This window comes from Corythoichthys intestinalis, chromosome 9 (genome assembly GCF_030265065.1).
Source record: "Corythoichthys intestinalis isolate RoL2023-P3 chromosome 9, ASM3026506v1, whole genome shotgun sequence".
NCBI lineage: Eukaryota > Metazoa > Chordata > Actinopteri > Syngnathiformes > Syngnathidae > Corythoichthys > Corythoichthys intestinalis.
Window position 1 is genome coordinate 54474750 of NC_080403.1, and position 15365 is coordinate 54490114.

Genomic DNA, 15365 nt, shown 5'->3' on the forward strand with positions numbered 1-15365 from the left:
TGTCTTGTTTTGTTGGAAAGGATAAAAAAAATCACTACACACTTAAATGAATGTGTAAATACTGTCTGTGGATATTAATGTACAATTTAAATGAAATAACACATTTTTCAGGAATGTGACCAAGTTCATATCGACGACGTGGCTTCGGACGACAATGGTCAAGACTTAAGGTAGAAAACCAAAAACTTGTCTTCACATTCACATTCATTATTTTGGTAAATTCCCTTTTAAATTGCTAATATTGCTTTCGCGCAGCACGTACAATTTTGCCAGCGACGGCTTCCAGAGCCCGGCGGGGACCGGTTCCCTCTGCTTGGGCTCGGGGGTCCACGGAGGGGTGGACTGGATGAGGAAGCTGGCCTTCCGCTACCGCCGGGTCAAGGAGATTTACAACACCTACAAGAATAATGTTGGAGGTTGTACTTTCTTATTGTATTATTCTTGAAATTTCCTCTTTAGAGGTTGATGTGAAAAATGCTTTCAAACAACTTGTAATTTCACCGGTAATTAAATGCCCTATGGTGTTAAACAACTTGGATTCGTGCAATGGCGCCACCAGGGGGTGGCCTCGGCCCCCCCAATAGGTTTTTGGGCCACCCTACTGGCCACCCAGTGGCCAGTACCCAGTGGCCAGTATAACAGTGGCGCGAGCAGTGGCGCCACCAGGGGGTTGGCCACCCCACTGGCCACCTCACTTGCCAGTATATCGTTACATTGTTGTACCATCTCATGCATTTCATCCCAAACGAATGCATTTATTTTGTTTTGTTAAATGTAGGGCTGTCAAATTTATCACATTAACGAGCGGTAATTAATTTTTTAAAATTAATCACGTGAAAATATTTATCGCAATTAACGCATTCCCGATACGACTCATTCACGCATTGCCGCAAACAGCCTACAACGGCGCCGTTTTACTGATATACAGAGATAAGAGGCAGAGTGGAGTAGATACAGGCATTCATTGGGGCCGTGCTTTTAATTGGCAAAAGCTTTGTCATCTCTCCCATTGCAACTATAAATATTGTGGGAAGTGACGTGGGGTAGAATGACAGTTGATCTTTTTCTTAACACCCTGTTGTGTACCCAACGCAGAGAAGATATAGCATATGCAGCCACCACACACAGTCATGGTTGCACCGCTTCCCATCATGCATTTGGGCAGAACAGTTAAGTCGATACTGTATCATTTACTGAAAGCTCAACAAATACACTAGATGGCAATATTTAGTCACAATATACAAACTCACATTTATCCTTTAAGAATTACAAGTCTTTCTATCCGTGGATCCCTTTCATTAATAAAGTTAATGCCATCTTGTGGATTTATTGTTATAATAAACAAATACAGTACTTACGTACAGTATGTTGAATGTATATATCCGTCTTATCTTTCCATTCCAACAATAATTTACAGAAAAATATGGCATATTTTAGAGATGGTTTGAATTACGATTAATTGTGATTAATCCATTTTTAAGCTGTGATAAACTCAATTAAAAATTTTAATCGTTTGACAGCCCTAGTTAAATGTACACCTTATGCCTAATATATACATTACACAATAAAACTGAATTGTTCTGGAAGTCAAAATGTTGACTGGACAGTTATGGACTATGCACATTAAATCATTAGTAACATCAAATATTACACAATACATCAAAGTATATCAGTAGCCGTGTCCTTAAGTCTTTCTGATAGTTTTCCCCTGACCTTTTTACTGCAATAATACAATGAAAACCTGAAATTATGGCTTTTAGTTTTGGCCACCCCAAGATTTTTAGTGGCCCCATCTGGCCACCCCTAAGAAAAATTTCTGGAGGCGCCACTGGGCGCGAGATTTGGGGTGTTGAGGGCGCTGCAGCATCCCCTGGTGTTAAACCAAGGCTTATTGGACCTTTTATTTTTCAAATATGTTCATGTGTCATTCCCGTCTAGCTGCAGGGAATTGCATTATAGTACACGGGCGCTTTTATTTCCAATATAAAAACTCCAACACACACTGTAATAGAACGCTGCCTTTGTAGTAGCCTAGTAGTAGTACGTAAACTATCCAGCATGTATGGAGAAAATGCGCAATCATGACAAATTTGGACCAAAACGGCTCTTCTTGGATGGGAAAAACTAAAAAAGCAGTGAGTGACTTCCAGCGCCGCTGCAGTGTAATGTCAGATTGTAGTAGCTGTGGAACTCAAAATGTTGACTGCACTGTAATGGACAATGCACACTAAATCAGATTCATAAGTAACATTAAATATAGCACAATACGCCAAAGTATATCAGTAGGCTTGTCCTTAAGTCTTTCTGATAGTTTTCTTCTGGCCTTTTACTTCAACAACATAATAAATAGGGTTGTTCTGATCATCTTTTTTTGCTCCCGATCCCGATCGTTTTAGTTTGGGTATCTGCCGATCCCGATATTTCCCGGTCCGATTGCTTTTTTTTTTGCTCCCGATTCAATTCCAATCATTCCCGATAATTTTTTCCGATGATATACATTTTGGCAATGCATTAAGAAAAAAATGAATAAAACTCGGACGAATATATACATTCAACATACAGTACATAAGTACTGTATTTGTTTATTATGACAATAAATTAGGGCTGCAGCTATCGAATATTTTAGTAATCGAGTAATCGACTGAAAATTCTATCGATTAATCGAGTAATCGGATAAAACAAATATATTTTTAGGTGAAGAGCAATTATAAATATACATGAGAAAACAAGAGATTTCATCTAATCTTGAACCATTTTCAGTCAATCAATGTCTTTATTTTCGATGCATATTGTTGAAAACAGCCAACAATTGCATCTCAGATGTAACTAGAATTAAAAAAAAAAAAAAAACTAATTCACTGCTTTCACTCAAAAAACTTTTAGATCTTATTTAAAAAAAATATATATATATATATATATATATATATATATATATATATATATATATATATATATATATATATATATATTACCTAAAAATGCCGTTACGCTTGATAACACACATCACTTAAAAGTTAGGATTTTTTCCCACGTGTTTCAATTGAATTTCTCTTTGTGTCAAGCCATTTTTAAGTTCTAGTTAAGTTTTAAGTTAGTCTAAAGTAAACTGTAAGTCCTGATAGGATTTTGAGTTTTTGCAGTGTTCAAAATAAATGTATGATACAGGCTGTATTGGAGCACATTAGGGACCAGTGCTACTTGGTGTTTTATCCAGCAATGACTACTGAGCTAAAATTGATAGTTAGCATGATTAAGTTTTTATTTTACACCCTCCTCACTCCACAATGCTATGTTATGTTAAAGCCTGTATGTAAGACACGTTAGCCACGCATCGACAGTGGTCATAATTAATTGAAACTTAGCCTTCCGCAGGGCTAACGTTACGTGAGCTAGTAGCGACAGTAACGTTAATCTTATTTATTAGCGCTTAGCGCTCTTTATTAGCGCTTAGCGCTCTACTGCTTTAAGATGGCGGATGTTTACTAACGCTGCCCAGACGCGGCCGAGTCTGTCATTTCGCATCTAGTTCAACATACATGTGATCTCTATTAGACGCATCAGACGGTACCTGTTACCAACGTAACATTGTGCGGGCTAGTATTTAGCAATGTCGGCATCGTTTGTGGCGGCTGTCGGCTGCAGTAAGTTTTTTTTCCACCTTCTTCCTCTCCGCACATGACAGCGCGTTGTCCTGCATTGAAAGTAGTCCGAGCAAAAACGTGATGCTTAGAGCTGTCAAAATAAACGATTACTCGAGGTGAATAAAATTACTCGGATCAGTTTTTAAACTCAAGTTACTCGAGTTACTCGAGTACTCGTTTCAGCTCTACAATAAATCCTCAAGATGGCATTTACATTATTAACATTCTTTCTGTGAGAGGGATCCACGGATAGAAAGACTTGTAATTCTTAAAGGATAAATGTGACTTTGTATATTGTGACTAAATATTGCCATCTAGTGTATTTGTTGAGCTTTCAGTAAATGATACTGTAGCCATTTAACTGTTCTGCCCAAATGCATGATGGGAAGTGCGACCGCGACTGTGCGTAGTGGCACCAATTGATATATCTTCTCTGCGTTGGGAAGTAATATAGGGTGTTAAGGAAAAGATCAACCACTACCGTTCTTCCCCACATTGCTTCCCACGATATCTTTAATTTTTGAGAGGGGGATTTTAAGGCTTTAGCCAATTAAAGAGAGGTTCCAAAGACAAGTCAAAATTCTCTCTACTCATTTTAAGCTGCCTTTTAGCTCTATATATAGGTAAAACGGCGCCATTATAGATGGAACGCGACAATGCGTGAGTGGGTCTGCAGCGCATGCGTTAATTGCATTAAATATTTTAATGTGATTAATTTTTTAAAATTAATTACCGCCGTTAACGCGATAAATTTGATAGCCCTACTTTAAGCCAAAACTAAAGACTCTGGATGAATGTAAGACATTTTGTCTGTAACGTTAAATACAATTAGAAAACGATTTAATTAAAAAATATATACATTAAAAAAAAAGCCATGTCCGATATTTTTTTGCCGATTCCGATACTTTGAAAATGACGTGATCCCGATCGATCGGGACATGTTTAATAATAAAAACCTGAAATTATGGCTTTGAGTTTTGGTGTGCCATCCCAAGATTTTAAGTGGCCCCGTCTGGCCACCCCTATGAACAATTTCTGGAGGCGCCACTGGATTCGTGCCCGGCATTTCAAGAAAAATCCCCGATTTCACAACTTGTCGGTTGACGGCGGAGGACAAATGAAAACCTGTTTTGCAGTGTTCTTTAAAAACCCTTGACATTAGCCGTAGTCAACTGTAATTACAGACGGCAGTCAAGTCAACATAATGATTTGTAACTCATTTTTTTCCCACCCAAACGCTGACGTTGTGGCGCCCCCTGGCTGTAGGTTTGCTGGGCAGCCCCAAGCGGGAAGAGTGGCTCCAGCTGCGGCGAGAGATGGAGGTTCTCACCGACTTGTGGCTCACGCAGGCCCTCAAAGCGCTGGCGCTCATCAGCTCCAGGTGACCAAAAATGTTTTTTTCTATATTTTCCAATAAGTTACTGATAAGGACAAACTTTTTTTTTTTACACTGAAATGTGATTAGAACTTTTATACTTAATTTGAGAACCGAATAAAATTGTACTCCTTTCTTATTTATACCAGAACAGTTTTTTTTTTTAAGTGCTCAATTTGGTTGATTTCCCTTATATATAAATTAATATCTTTAAAATGTTCATATTTTCAAAATGTTTATTTTTCCACAATGTTACACAAAAAATATATTCATAATTTTCTCTCCATATACCGTAATTTTCAGACTATAGGCCGCTACTTTTTTTCCCTCATTTTGAATCCTGCGGCTAATAGTCCAGTCTGGCTTATTTGTTGATTTATTTAGGCTAATAGGTATGGTAACACTTTCTTTGAAGGTGGCGTCACAAGACTGCCATAAGACCATAAGACCACATTTTGAATTATGTCACTTACTATATTTATGTCTAGCTCGGATCTTTACAATCATTCAAAAGTGAGATAATTTGCCGGATGACGTAAAATTCCATCTGTCATAAGCATTCATCATAGACTTCATAACCTATTGACATGACACGGGAAACGGGGGCCTATTTTCAAAAACTTCAAATTCAAATACTTTCAAAGCCAAAGCTGCTGCTGACCTAAAACCAAACCAGGCACCTACGTTAGCCATATATGAGTCTCCATGTGCAGTGGCATCAAAAAATTCAAAGTCATTCCCTTATAAAATCCCGATTAATTATTTTTTGTATAAGTATAACACAACTTAAAATGGCTATAAAAGTCTCAGATTTTACACTAGATGCACAAAAAAAAATCACCAAATGCAGAGATAACCGCCTATATTTTCTGGATCAATAGCAATATTTAACATATCATTTAAATTTTTGACCAAAGTAGCAACTTCATTTTTTTTTTATTTTTTTTATTTACTGCAAGTTTAACATCATAATTCAACATCAGAAACTTAATAATTGAGGAAAACATGCAGAATCAATTATAAATAACAGGTAAATAGATTATTAATACATTCTATATACAATCACAACTAATTATAGAATAAAATAGCCTTTTATTATCATTATACACTATATACTGTTGGCGAATGAGGCTAGCAAGCGCCTGACGTAAACAGAGCTTTTCTGGCAAAAATTCTTGTGAATAAAGCTTAAATCCCCGAATTCTTCACAGATATGGACGTATAAATGTCTCGATTCTTGGTTAAAAGCAAAGAAACCATGCAGTTAGCATTCATTTTACATATACAGTGCCTTGCAAAAGTATTCGGCCCCCTTGAACCTTGCAACCTTTCGCCACATTTCAGGCTTCAAACATAAAAGATATAAAATTTTAATTTTTTGTCAAGAATCAACAACAAGTGGGACACAATCATGAAGTGGAACAAAATTTATTGGATAATTTAAACTTTTTTAACAAATAAAAAACTGAAAAGTGGGGCGTGCAATATTATTCGGCCCCCTTGCGTTAATACTTTGTAGCGCCACCTTTTGCTCCAATTACAGCTGCAAGTCGCTTGGTGTATGTTTCTATCAGTTTTGCACATCGAGAGACTGACATTCTTGCCCATTCTTCCTTGCAAAACAGCTCGAGCTCAGTGTGGTTGGATGGAGAGTGTTTGTGAACAGCAGTCTTCAGCTCTTTCCACAGATTCTCCATTGGATTCAAGTCTGGACTTTGACTTGGCCATTCTAACACCTGGATACGTTTATTTTTGAACCATTCCATTGTAGATTTGGCTTTATGTTTTGGATCATTGTCCTGTTGGAAGATAAATCTCCGTCCCAGTCTCAGGTCTTGTGCAGATACCAACAGGTTTTCTTCCAGAATGTTCCTGTATTTGGCTGCATCCATCTTCCCGTCAATTTTAACCATCTTCCCTGTCCCTGCTGAAGAAAAGCAGGCCCAAACCATGATGCTGCCACCACCATGTTTGACAGTGGGGATGGTGTGTTCAGGGTGATGAGCTGTGTTGCTTTTACGCCAAACATATCGTTTTGCATTGTGGCCAAAAAGTTCAATTTTAGTTTCATCTGACCAGAGCACCTTCTTCCACATGTTTGGTGTGTCTCCCAGGTAGCTTGTGGCAAACTTTAAACGAGACTTTTTATGGATATCTTTGAGAAATGGCTTTCTTCTTGCCACTCTTCCATAAAGGCCAGATTTGTGCAGTGTACGACTGATTGTTGTCCTATGGACAGACTCTCCTACCTCAGGTGTAGCTCTCTGCAGTTCATCCAGAGTGATCATGGGCCTCTTGGCTGCATCTCTGATCAGTTTTCTCCTTGTTTGAGAAGAAAGTTTGGAAGGACGGCCGAGTCTTGGTAGATTTGCAGTGGTCTGATGCTCCTTCCATTTCAATATGATGGCTTGCACAGTGCTCCTTGAGATGTTTAAAGCTTGGGAAATCTTTTTGTATCCAAATCCAGCTTTAAACTTCTCCACAACAGTATCTCGGACCTGCATGGTGTGTTCCTTGGTTTTCATAATGCTCTCTGCACTTTAAACAGAACCCTGAGACTATCACAGAGCAGGTGCATTTATACGGAGACTTGATTACACACAGGTGGATTCTATTTATCATCATCGGTCATTTAGGACAACATTGGATCATTCAGAGATCCTCACTGAACTTCTGGAGTTTGCTGCACTGAAAGTAAAGGGGCCGAATAATATTGCACGCCCCGCTTTTCAGTTTTTTATTTGTTAAAAAAGTTGAAATTATCCAATAAATGTTGTTCCACTTCACGATTGTGTCCCACTTGTTGTTGATTCTTGACAAAAAAATTAAATTTCATATCTTTATGTTTGAAGCCTGAAATGTGGCGACAGGTTGCAAGATTCAAGGGGGCCGAATACTTTTGCAAGGCACTGTATATATTTTTTTTAATAAGATCTAAATCAGGGGTGTCCAAACTTTTTGCAAAGGGGGCCAGATTTGGTGTGCTAAAAATTTGGGGGGCCGACCTTGGCTGACGTCCTTTACGTAGAACGAACTAGAGACCGACCGATATGTGATTTTCAAAGGGCGCTGCAGATTAAAAAAAAAAAAGAAATTCAACCAGTTCGGTAAGCTGATATTTGAGGTCAATGTGTAATTTTTTTAAAAGCATGCTGATTATGAAAGCAAATTCTCATTAAGTAAATGTATATATTAAAAGTAAATGTGTATTCTGCTACATCCTTTTATAACACTGACCACTAGGTGGTGCAAAATCACAATTAACAATGATCATCTAAACCAGGGGTGTCCGAACTTTTTGCAAAGAGGGCCAAATTTGGTGTGGTAAAAATGTGGGGGGCTGACCTTGGCTGACGTCCTTTATGTAGAACAATATATTTAAGCAAATTTTAGCAAGCCATTCTGTGTGTCACATTTGCTTTATTATTATTTTTAATTAATAATTTCAACAATCTCGCAACTAGCCTTTGTGGCGTTCTTCTTCGACTCTTGGGCTCTTGCGAAATACTGCTGCTGTAAAATTAAACTAGCTTCAAGTTGCTTCAATTTCTCGATACGCATCTTCTCTGTAATCTTGTTGTACATGTCAGCGTGTCTTGTTTGGTAATATCGCCTCACGTTGAACTCTTTAAAAACAGCGACTGTCTCTTTGCAAATGAGGCAGATACAGTTGTTGCATATCTTAGTGAAGAAATAGTCCAATTTTAAAGGGTATGTAGTGCCCTGGGAAAATTTTAATATTCCATCATTTATCCATAAACGCATGCCTTTTGTATTCATATCATGCCACTTCGTGTAATTATACACAAGAAAATGAGAGAAATTTGGCTCGATTGTCAAGCTAAAACGACCGGCGCCCGAGATCTGGCAGATTGTGTGCGTGACGTCACGACAAGTGAAGAGAGTGCCACCGGCCACTAGGGGGGCAGCGCCTGTCTGCATCAGTATAATTCCTTCTAGTGAGGGGAGAATTAGGGGTGTTTTGAGCTGTTTATGCTGATGTATTGTGTTCGTCCTGCACATATTCCAGGTTCCCTCATGAAGAAACACCCCTCGTTGTCAATAAAAAAGAATTCAGAATTGACAGTGAGGGGTGTTTCTTCAACAAGAAAAAAGGCTCAGTGCTTTAATACTGAATGGCGGCGATGATGGCAGACAATTTTGTTTCTAGTTTCAGCGACGAATCCGACGTAGGACGTAACGAATGTTCATCTAATGGTGACGAGGAGAGTTACGAAGCTTTAATCGGTGTTTTAGGTTACCAATTTGAGCCCAAACGAACGCCAATGCAGCGTAATGAAACGGTCATTGAGGGGAGCAATGACACTGATGAAACATCGGCAGCAGATCGTGTGGGAAACACCAATGATTTGTTTTGCATTTCTTTTTGTGAAGCTGATACTGCAAAATAAAGGAATGCATAGAATAATTATCATTTATCACATATCATCATAGCTTTTCGCTCTGCCAACAGACACAAATATGAATGGGATCAGAGGATTTGTTCTATATATTTTACGAACGATAATTTATACCTGTGTCCAGTCCTGTATCCAATGCGTGACATTTTTTTTTATTATAAAAGAGTACTCACTCTGGCCATTTCGAGCTTGGCTGCTCCCCTCCTTTGCTTAGCTTTAGCCTCCTTTACCAGTCATCGTCCTCTTTCTTGATATCTCGGGACATTTAGGTGGCTGCACCTGTATGGTCGGCACCGCATCTCCTTTGAGCAGCAATCGTTTAGCAAAACCCGATTTCTCTTGTCCCTAGTTCGAGAAGCTTTCAGGTGGAAAATGCGCACCACAGAAAAGCGTGCCGGAGGCTGTGTCTAGAAAATTAGCCCTCTTTGCACGGACGAACTTTACCCATTGTCTGTGTAGTCCAGCTTTTTTTTTCGCGTTCAGGAACTCATGGATACTATATTCCGATAAATAACTATTTGTACACCACATAGCATAGCAGTTTTGAACCATTTTTGTGATGTTTTGGTCAAACAAACCCCAACGCTACTCTCTCGTCGTTAAAAAACAATGGCACCTGGCTCCGCCTCGACTGTCAATCACTTGTCGTGACGTCTCCATCCCATTCTGCTGTTTCCGGAACACTTTCGGAAATGTTCGTCATTTTCGATCTATTTTCGATAACTGCTCATTAATGTGATTGATTTTTTTTTTTGTTAACTTTATCAATATTTGTTATCTTGGCACATAACGGTTCTATTGATGTCTCACACCCCCTTTGCCGCTACATCAGGGGTGGCCATTACGTCGATCGCGATCGACCAGTCGATTGCAACGCTAGTGTGGGTAGCTCGCAGCATCAAAAAAAAAAAAAAAATTTTTTTTTTTTTTTTTTTTTTTTTTTTTAAATGTACATAGTTAATTGTGTTTTGTTAGCAAACATAATTTACCGTCCATTTTTTATTTATATTTTTTTAAACGTACACAGTTATTTGTGTTTCGTGAGCAACATAACGCCGTATGTTGCTCTTAAGGTAGATTGCGGGAGGTTGTCTCATTTAAAAGTAGATCTTGGAGCAAAAAGCTTTGAGCACCCCTGCGCTACATACTCTTTAACCTATCCTCGAAGGTCGGGCGTCGAAGTCAACTTTCTTTTTTTTGTTGCTTGTCGCCATTTTAGAAATGGGGAATAAAGGGTAACGCGGGGTAATGTTGCTTAGAGTGCTGCTGCCTTTTAGTGGGTACATGAGGAGCAGCATTTAGTGTGTAAGCTACTTCATATGCTGGTAGTAGTACTGCTGACCAATTTATTAAGGGGCCGGATGAAACTTGACCACGGGCCGCATTCGGCCCCCGAGCCGGACTTTGGTTTTTTTGAATGAAAGCAGTGAATTAGTCTTTTTTTAAAATTGTAGTTACATTTGAGATGCAATTGATGGCTGTTTTCAGCAATATACATCGAAAATAAAGACATTGATTGAAAATGGTTCAATATTGGATTTGTCTTTTTTTCTCATGTATATTTATAATTGCTCTTCACCTAAAAAAAAAAGTTTTATCCGATTACTTGATAGAATTTTCAGTCGATTACTCGATTACTAAAATATTCGATAGCTGCAGCCCTAATTAGATGTCTCCAAACTAAGATGCATAGGATTTGTTACAGTATGTGATCAGACTATTGGCATTCATTGTGCAAGAATTGAAATGAACAATAACATTTTGATTCTAACTTGTGTATTATCAGGCCCAACTGCGTGAACGTTTTGGTAACCACAACCCAGCTGGTCCCGGCGCTCTCCAAAGTTCTTCTGTACGGTCTGGGCGCCGCCTTCCCCATCGAGAACATCTACAGTGCCACCAAAATCGGTTAGCGGTTAGCGCCAAAACTAAAAACAAAGAACGCCACGGTGACGACGACGACAACATGCTCTGGTCTCATCTGCAGGCAAGGAGAGTTGCTTCGAGCGAATCTCGCAGCGCTTTGGCAGGAGGGCCGTCTACGTGGTGGTCGGCGACGGAACCGAAGAGGAAACAGTCGCCAAAAAGGTGAAAAAACTTTCTAAGTAGTCAATACTTGCGATGGAGTTTTAGGGCCACGCAAAAATAGTTCGATGATGTCGCAGTATTACGAGATTAAAATCGAAATATTACGAGAATAAAGTCTTATCAAAAAAGTAAAGAAAAAGTATTATCATGAGATGAAAGTGATTACATAACTTTACGTACTTTATGAAATATTTTTAGAGTCAGTACAGCGAAGTCGTAATATTACGACTTTACCCAAGTTTTCCTAATTAAAAAAATAGGCCCACAGAAATAGTCGTAGTATTACAAATTGTATTACGACCTAGCTGTGATGAATCGATACATATTACATTAAGTACAAAAAGTTATATCAAGATTTTAATCTCGTAATAATATGATAATATTTTGACTTTATGACAGTAATATTATGTCTTTAATCTAGTAATGTTACGATTTTTATTCTCATAATATTACGACTTTGTACTGGTAATATTATGTCTTTTAACTCGTATTGTTACGATTTTTATTCTCGTAATGTTACAGCTTTTTACTAGAAATATTACGTCTTTAATCTTGTAATGTTCCGATTCTTATTCTTGTAATACTACAATTTTTACTAGTAATATTACGTCTTTAATCTTGTAAAGTTACGAATTTTATTTTCCTAATTTTAGGACTTTATGACAGTAATATTACGTGTTTTAACTCGTAATTTTACGACTTTTAATCCCGTTATGTTACAGCTCTTTACTAGTAATATTACGTCTTTAATCTTGTAATGTTCCGATTCTTATTCTTATTTAATCTCATAATAATACGATTTTTGCACCTGGTATTATTCTGGCTTTATTTTCATAATATTTCGACTTTATGACAATAATATTATGTCTTTAATCTTGTAATGTTCGATTTTTATTCTCATAATATTACAACTTTGTACTGGTAATGTTACGTCTTTTAACTCATAATGTTGCGATTTTTATTCTCGTAATGTTACAGCTCTTTACTAGTAATATTTCGTCTTTTAACTTGTAATGTTCCGATTCTTAGTCTCGTAATGCTACGATTTTTTTTTTTTTTTTACCAGTAATATTACGTCTTTTATCTTGTAATGTTACGAATTTTATTTTCCTAATTTTACGACTTTATGACAGTAATATTACGTCTTTTAACTTGTAATGTTTTTATTTTTATTCTCGTTATGTTACAGCTCTTTACTAGTAATACTACGTCTTTAATCTTGTAATGTTCCAATTCTTATTCTCGTAATACTACAACTTTTTACTACTAATATTACGTCTTTGATCTTGTAATGTTGATTTTTATTGTAACATTATGACTTTTTACTCGTTATATTACGTCTTAAACCTTGTTACAATTTTTATTTTCGTATTGTTACAACTTTAAATCAGTAATATTACGTCTTTAATCTCGTAATTTTACAATTTGTATTCTCTTAATATTACGACTTTGTACTGGTAATATTCTGTCTTTTAACACGTAATTTTACGATTTTCTCGTAATGTTACGATTTTTATTCTCGTAATATGACAACTTTTTACTTGTAATATTACGTCTTTAATCTTGTAATGTTACGATTTTTATTGTCGTAATGTTACGGCTCTTTACTAGTAATATTACATCTTTAATCTCGTAAGATTAAAATTTTCATTCTCGTAATTACGACTTTTATTCTTGTCAGGTTATGACTTTTTACTAGTTATATTACCTTTAATTTCGTAATTTTCGCTTTTTATTCTCATAATGTTACAACTTTTATTCTTGTAACGTTATGAGATTTTACTAGTTATATTACGTGTTTAATTACGTAATTTTATGATTTTTATTTTTGTAATGTTACAACTTTATGACAGTCATGTCTTTAATCTCGCAATTTTATGATTTTTATTCTCGTAATATTACGACTTTTTCCTTGTAGTATTGCATCTTTAATCTCGTAATGTTACGATTTTATTCTCGTAATGTTACAGCTCTTGTAATATTACGTCTTAAATCTTGTAATCATACGATTTTTTTTTTATTCTCATAACATTACGACTTTTTACAATAATATTACGTCTTTAATCTCGCAATGTATGGATTTTTATTCTCGTAACGTTAGGACTCTGTACTAATAAAATTACGTCTCTTAACTCGTAATGTTACGATTTTTATTTTCGTAATATTACGACTTTATTCTCGTAGGTCTATTTTTTTCCGTCTTGGTTTGTGTGTTCTTAAAACTGTCGTAAATAAATAAGAAAATGTTCATATTTTCAAGGTTTTTTTGTTTTCTTTTTTAGAAGAACATGCCATTCTGGAGGGTGTCATGTCGAGCCGACCTGGAGGCGCTTAGCCATGCGCTGGAGCTGGACTACCTGTAGAGGGCGACATACCCAAATTTCATGAACTCTTGGACAAAAAAGCGACCAAAACAAGCGGCTAGAGGACCAAAGCTTCTAGAAATTTACAAAACAATCTCTCAATTAGAACAAAAAACAGCATTCGAGGTATAAGTTAACCATTCCCTGACATTGACGGTGCTAAAAGTCCAATTTCACCCCCTCCCAGTCGATATGGATTGGACGTCTAGCACTGTCAATGGCAGCCACATGAGCTATTTATTGCCAGTCATGAAATTACCTTTAAAAAAAAAAGTTTGTATGCTTTTGTGCTTCTTAACCCTCTTTTTTGTAAATTAGTGTTTGATTTATGGTCGCGCATGTGCCGTTTTTAGCTTTGATGATTTGTATATAATGTGCTCCATTTGTTTTGACATAAATAGACAAATAAAAAATAAGTTAATTGCGCACCTTGTCTTTTTGTTTTTTAATGATAAAAATAAAAACTAATAACATCCCCTGACCTAAGCCCCCTTATTCGGCAAGGGACAAAAATGTCATATTATGAAGTAAAATTCAAGTTTAATTGAAAATCTGAAGTTCAACAATAGTCAATCATAGAAATACTGATATTTTATTTCTTCTCCGTTCTAAATGTGAAAAATGGATTATATTGTTCAAAGATCTATACAGTAAATTCCAGTTAATTTTCATAAATATGAGTGTTCATACAGGGCTACAAGTTACTTTTATCAACGATTAATCGAACACGACAATCTAACGCTTGCGTAAATATTAATAATCCAGCAACTAAACCTGAGTGTTGCAGTGAACTTTCTCTCTCTAGCTCTAATCACTGGCGCACGTGCAGCCTCACAAACAAGGAACCAAACAGGACAGCTCATAGCTGCCGATTATAAAAATTTGTTGGCAACTAATTTATTAATTTTAGTCGATTTAATCGATTGGTTGTTGCAGCTTTAGTTCTTAATACTAAAATTTCTGCAATCTGAAAATATACAAATAATTCATTATTATATACAGTACATATACGTTTGATAAAAATGCATTTATTAAGCATTCATTATTGCGTTATCACAAAATTAATTTTCTGACCTCTGCGACCTTTGACCTCATTACCCCAAAATTTGTAATCACCTTTTCGGTTTCATATTCGAAACATATCGCACAAGTTTGATAACAATCCCTTCATTCATTCATGAGTTTTGAACACAAAGACAAAAAGTCCGACCTTTGACCTCATTACCCAAAATATAGTCAATATTATAACATCTTCCATTTGATATTACAAACATATCCTTCAAGTTTGATGATGAAAAATATTAATTCTTGAGTTATGTTAAGCATAAACCAAACACAAAACGTAATTAAACCTCTGACCTTTGACCTCACTACCCCAAAATACTAGCGCTGCTTCCTTTTCATATTGCAAACATTTCCTACAGGTTTGATCATAAAAATCTCTATATTACTTACATATTTCTATATAAATTCAATA

General features: G+C 36.5%; 1 protein-coding gene across 3 annotated transcripts in view; it reads left to right on the top strand.

The window, feature by feature from the left end:
- The window catches only part of eya2 (EYA transcriptional coactivator and phosphatase 2), a 228326-nt gene extending 214043 nt beyond the window's left edge, over positions 1–14283 (top strand). For all 3 annotated transcript variants that reach the window (XM_057845495.1, XM_057845494.1, XM_057845496.1), the window contains 6 exons: positions 112–170; positions 256–416; positions 4908–5022; positions 11224–11345; positions 11425–11525; positions 13808–14283. In XM_057845495.1, the coding sequence (XP_057701478.1) occupies positions 112–170; positions 256–416; positions 4908–5022; positions 11224–11345; positions 11425–11525; positions 13808–13888 (639 nt within the window). In that variant the 3' untranslated portion in view covers positions 13889–14283. The remainder of the gene's footprint in view (positions 1–111; positions 171–255; positions 417–4907; positions 5023–11223; positions 11346–11424; positions 11526–13807) is intronic.
- The last annotated feature ends 1082 nt before the right edge of the window (positions 14284–15365 follow it).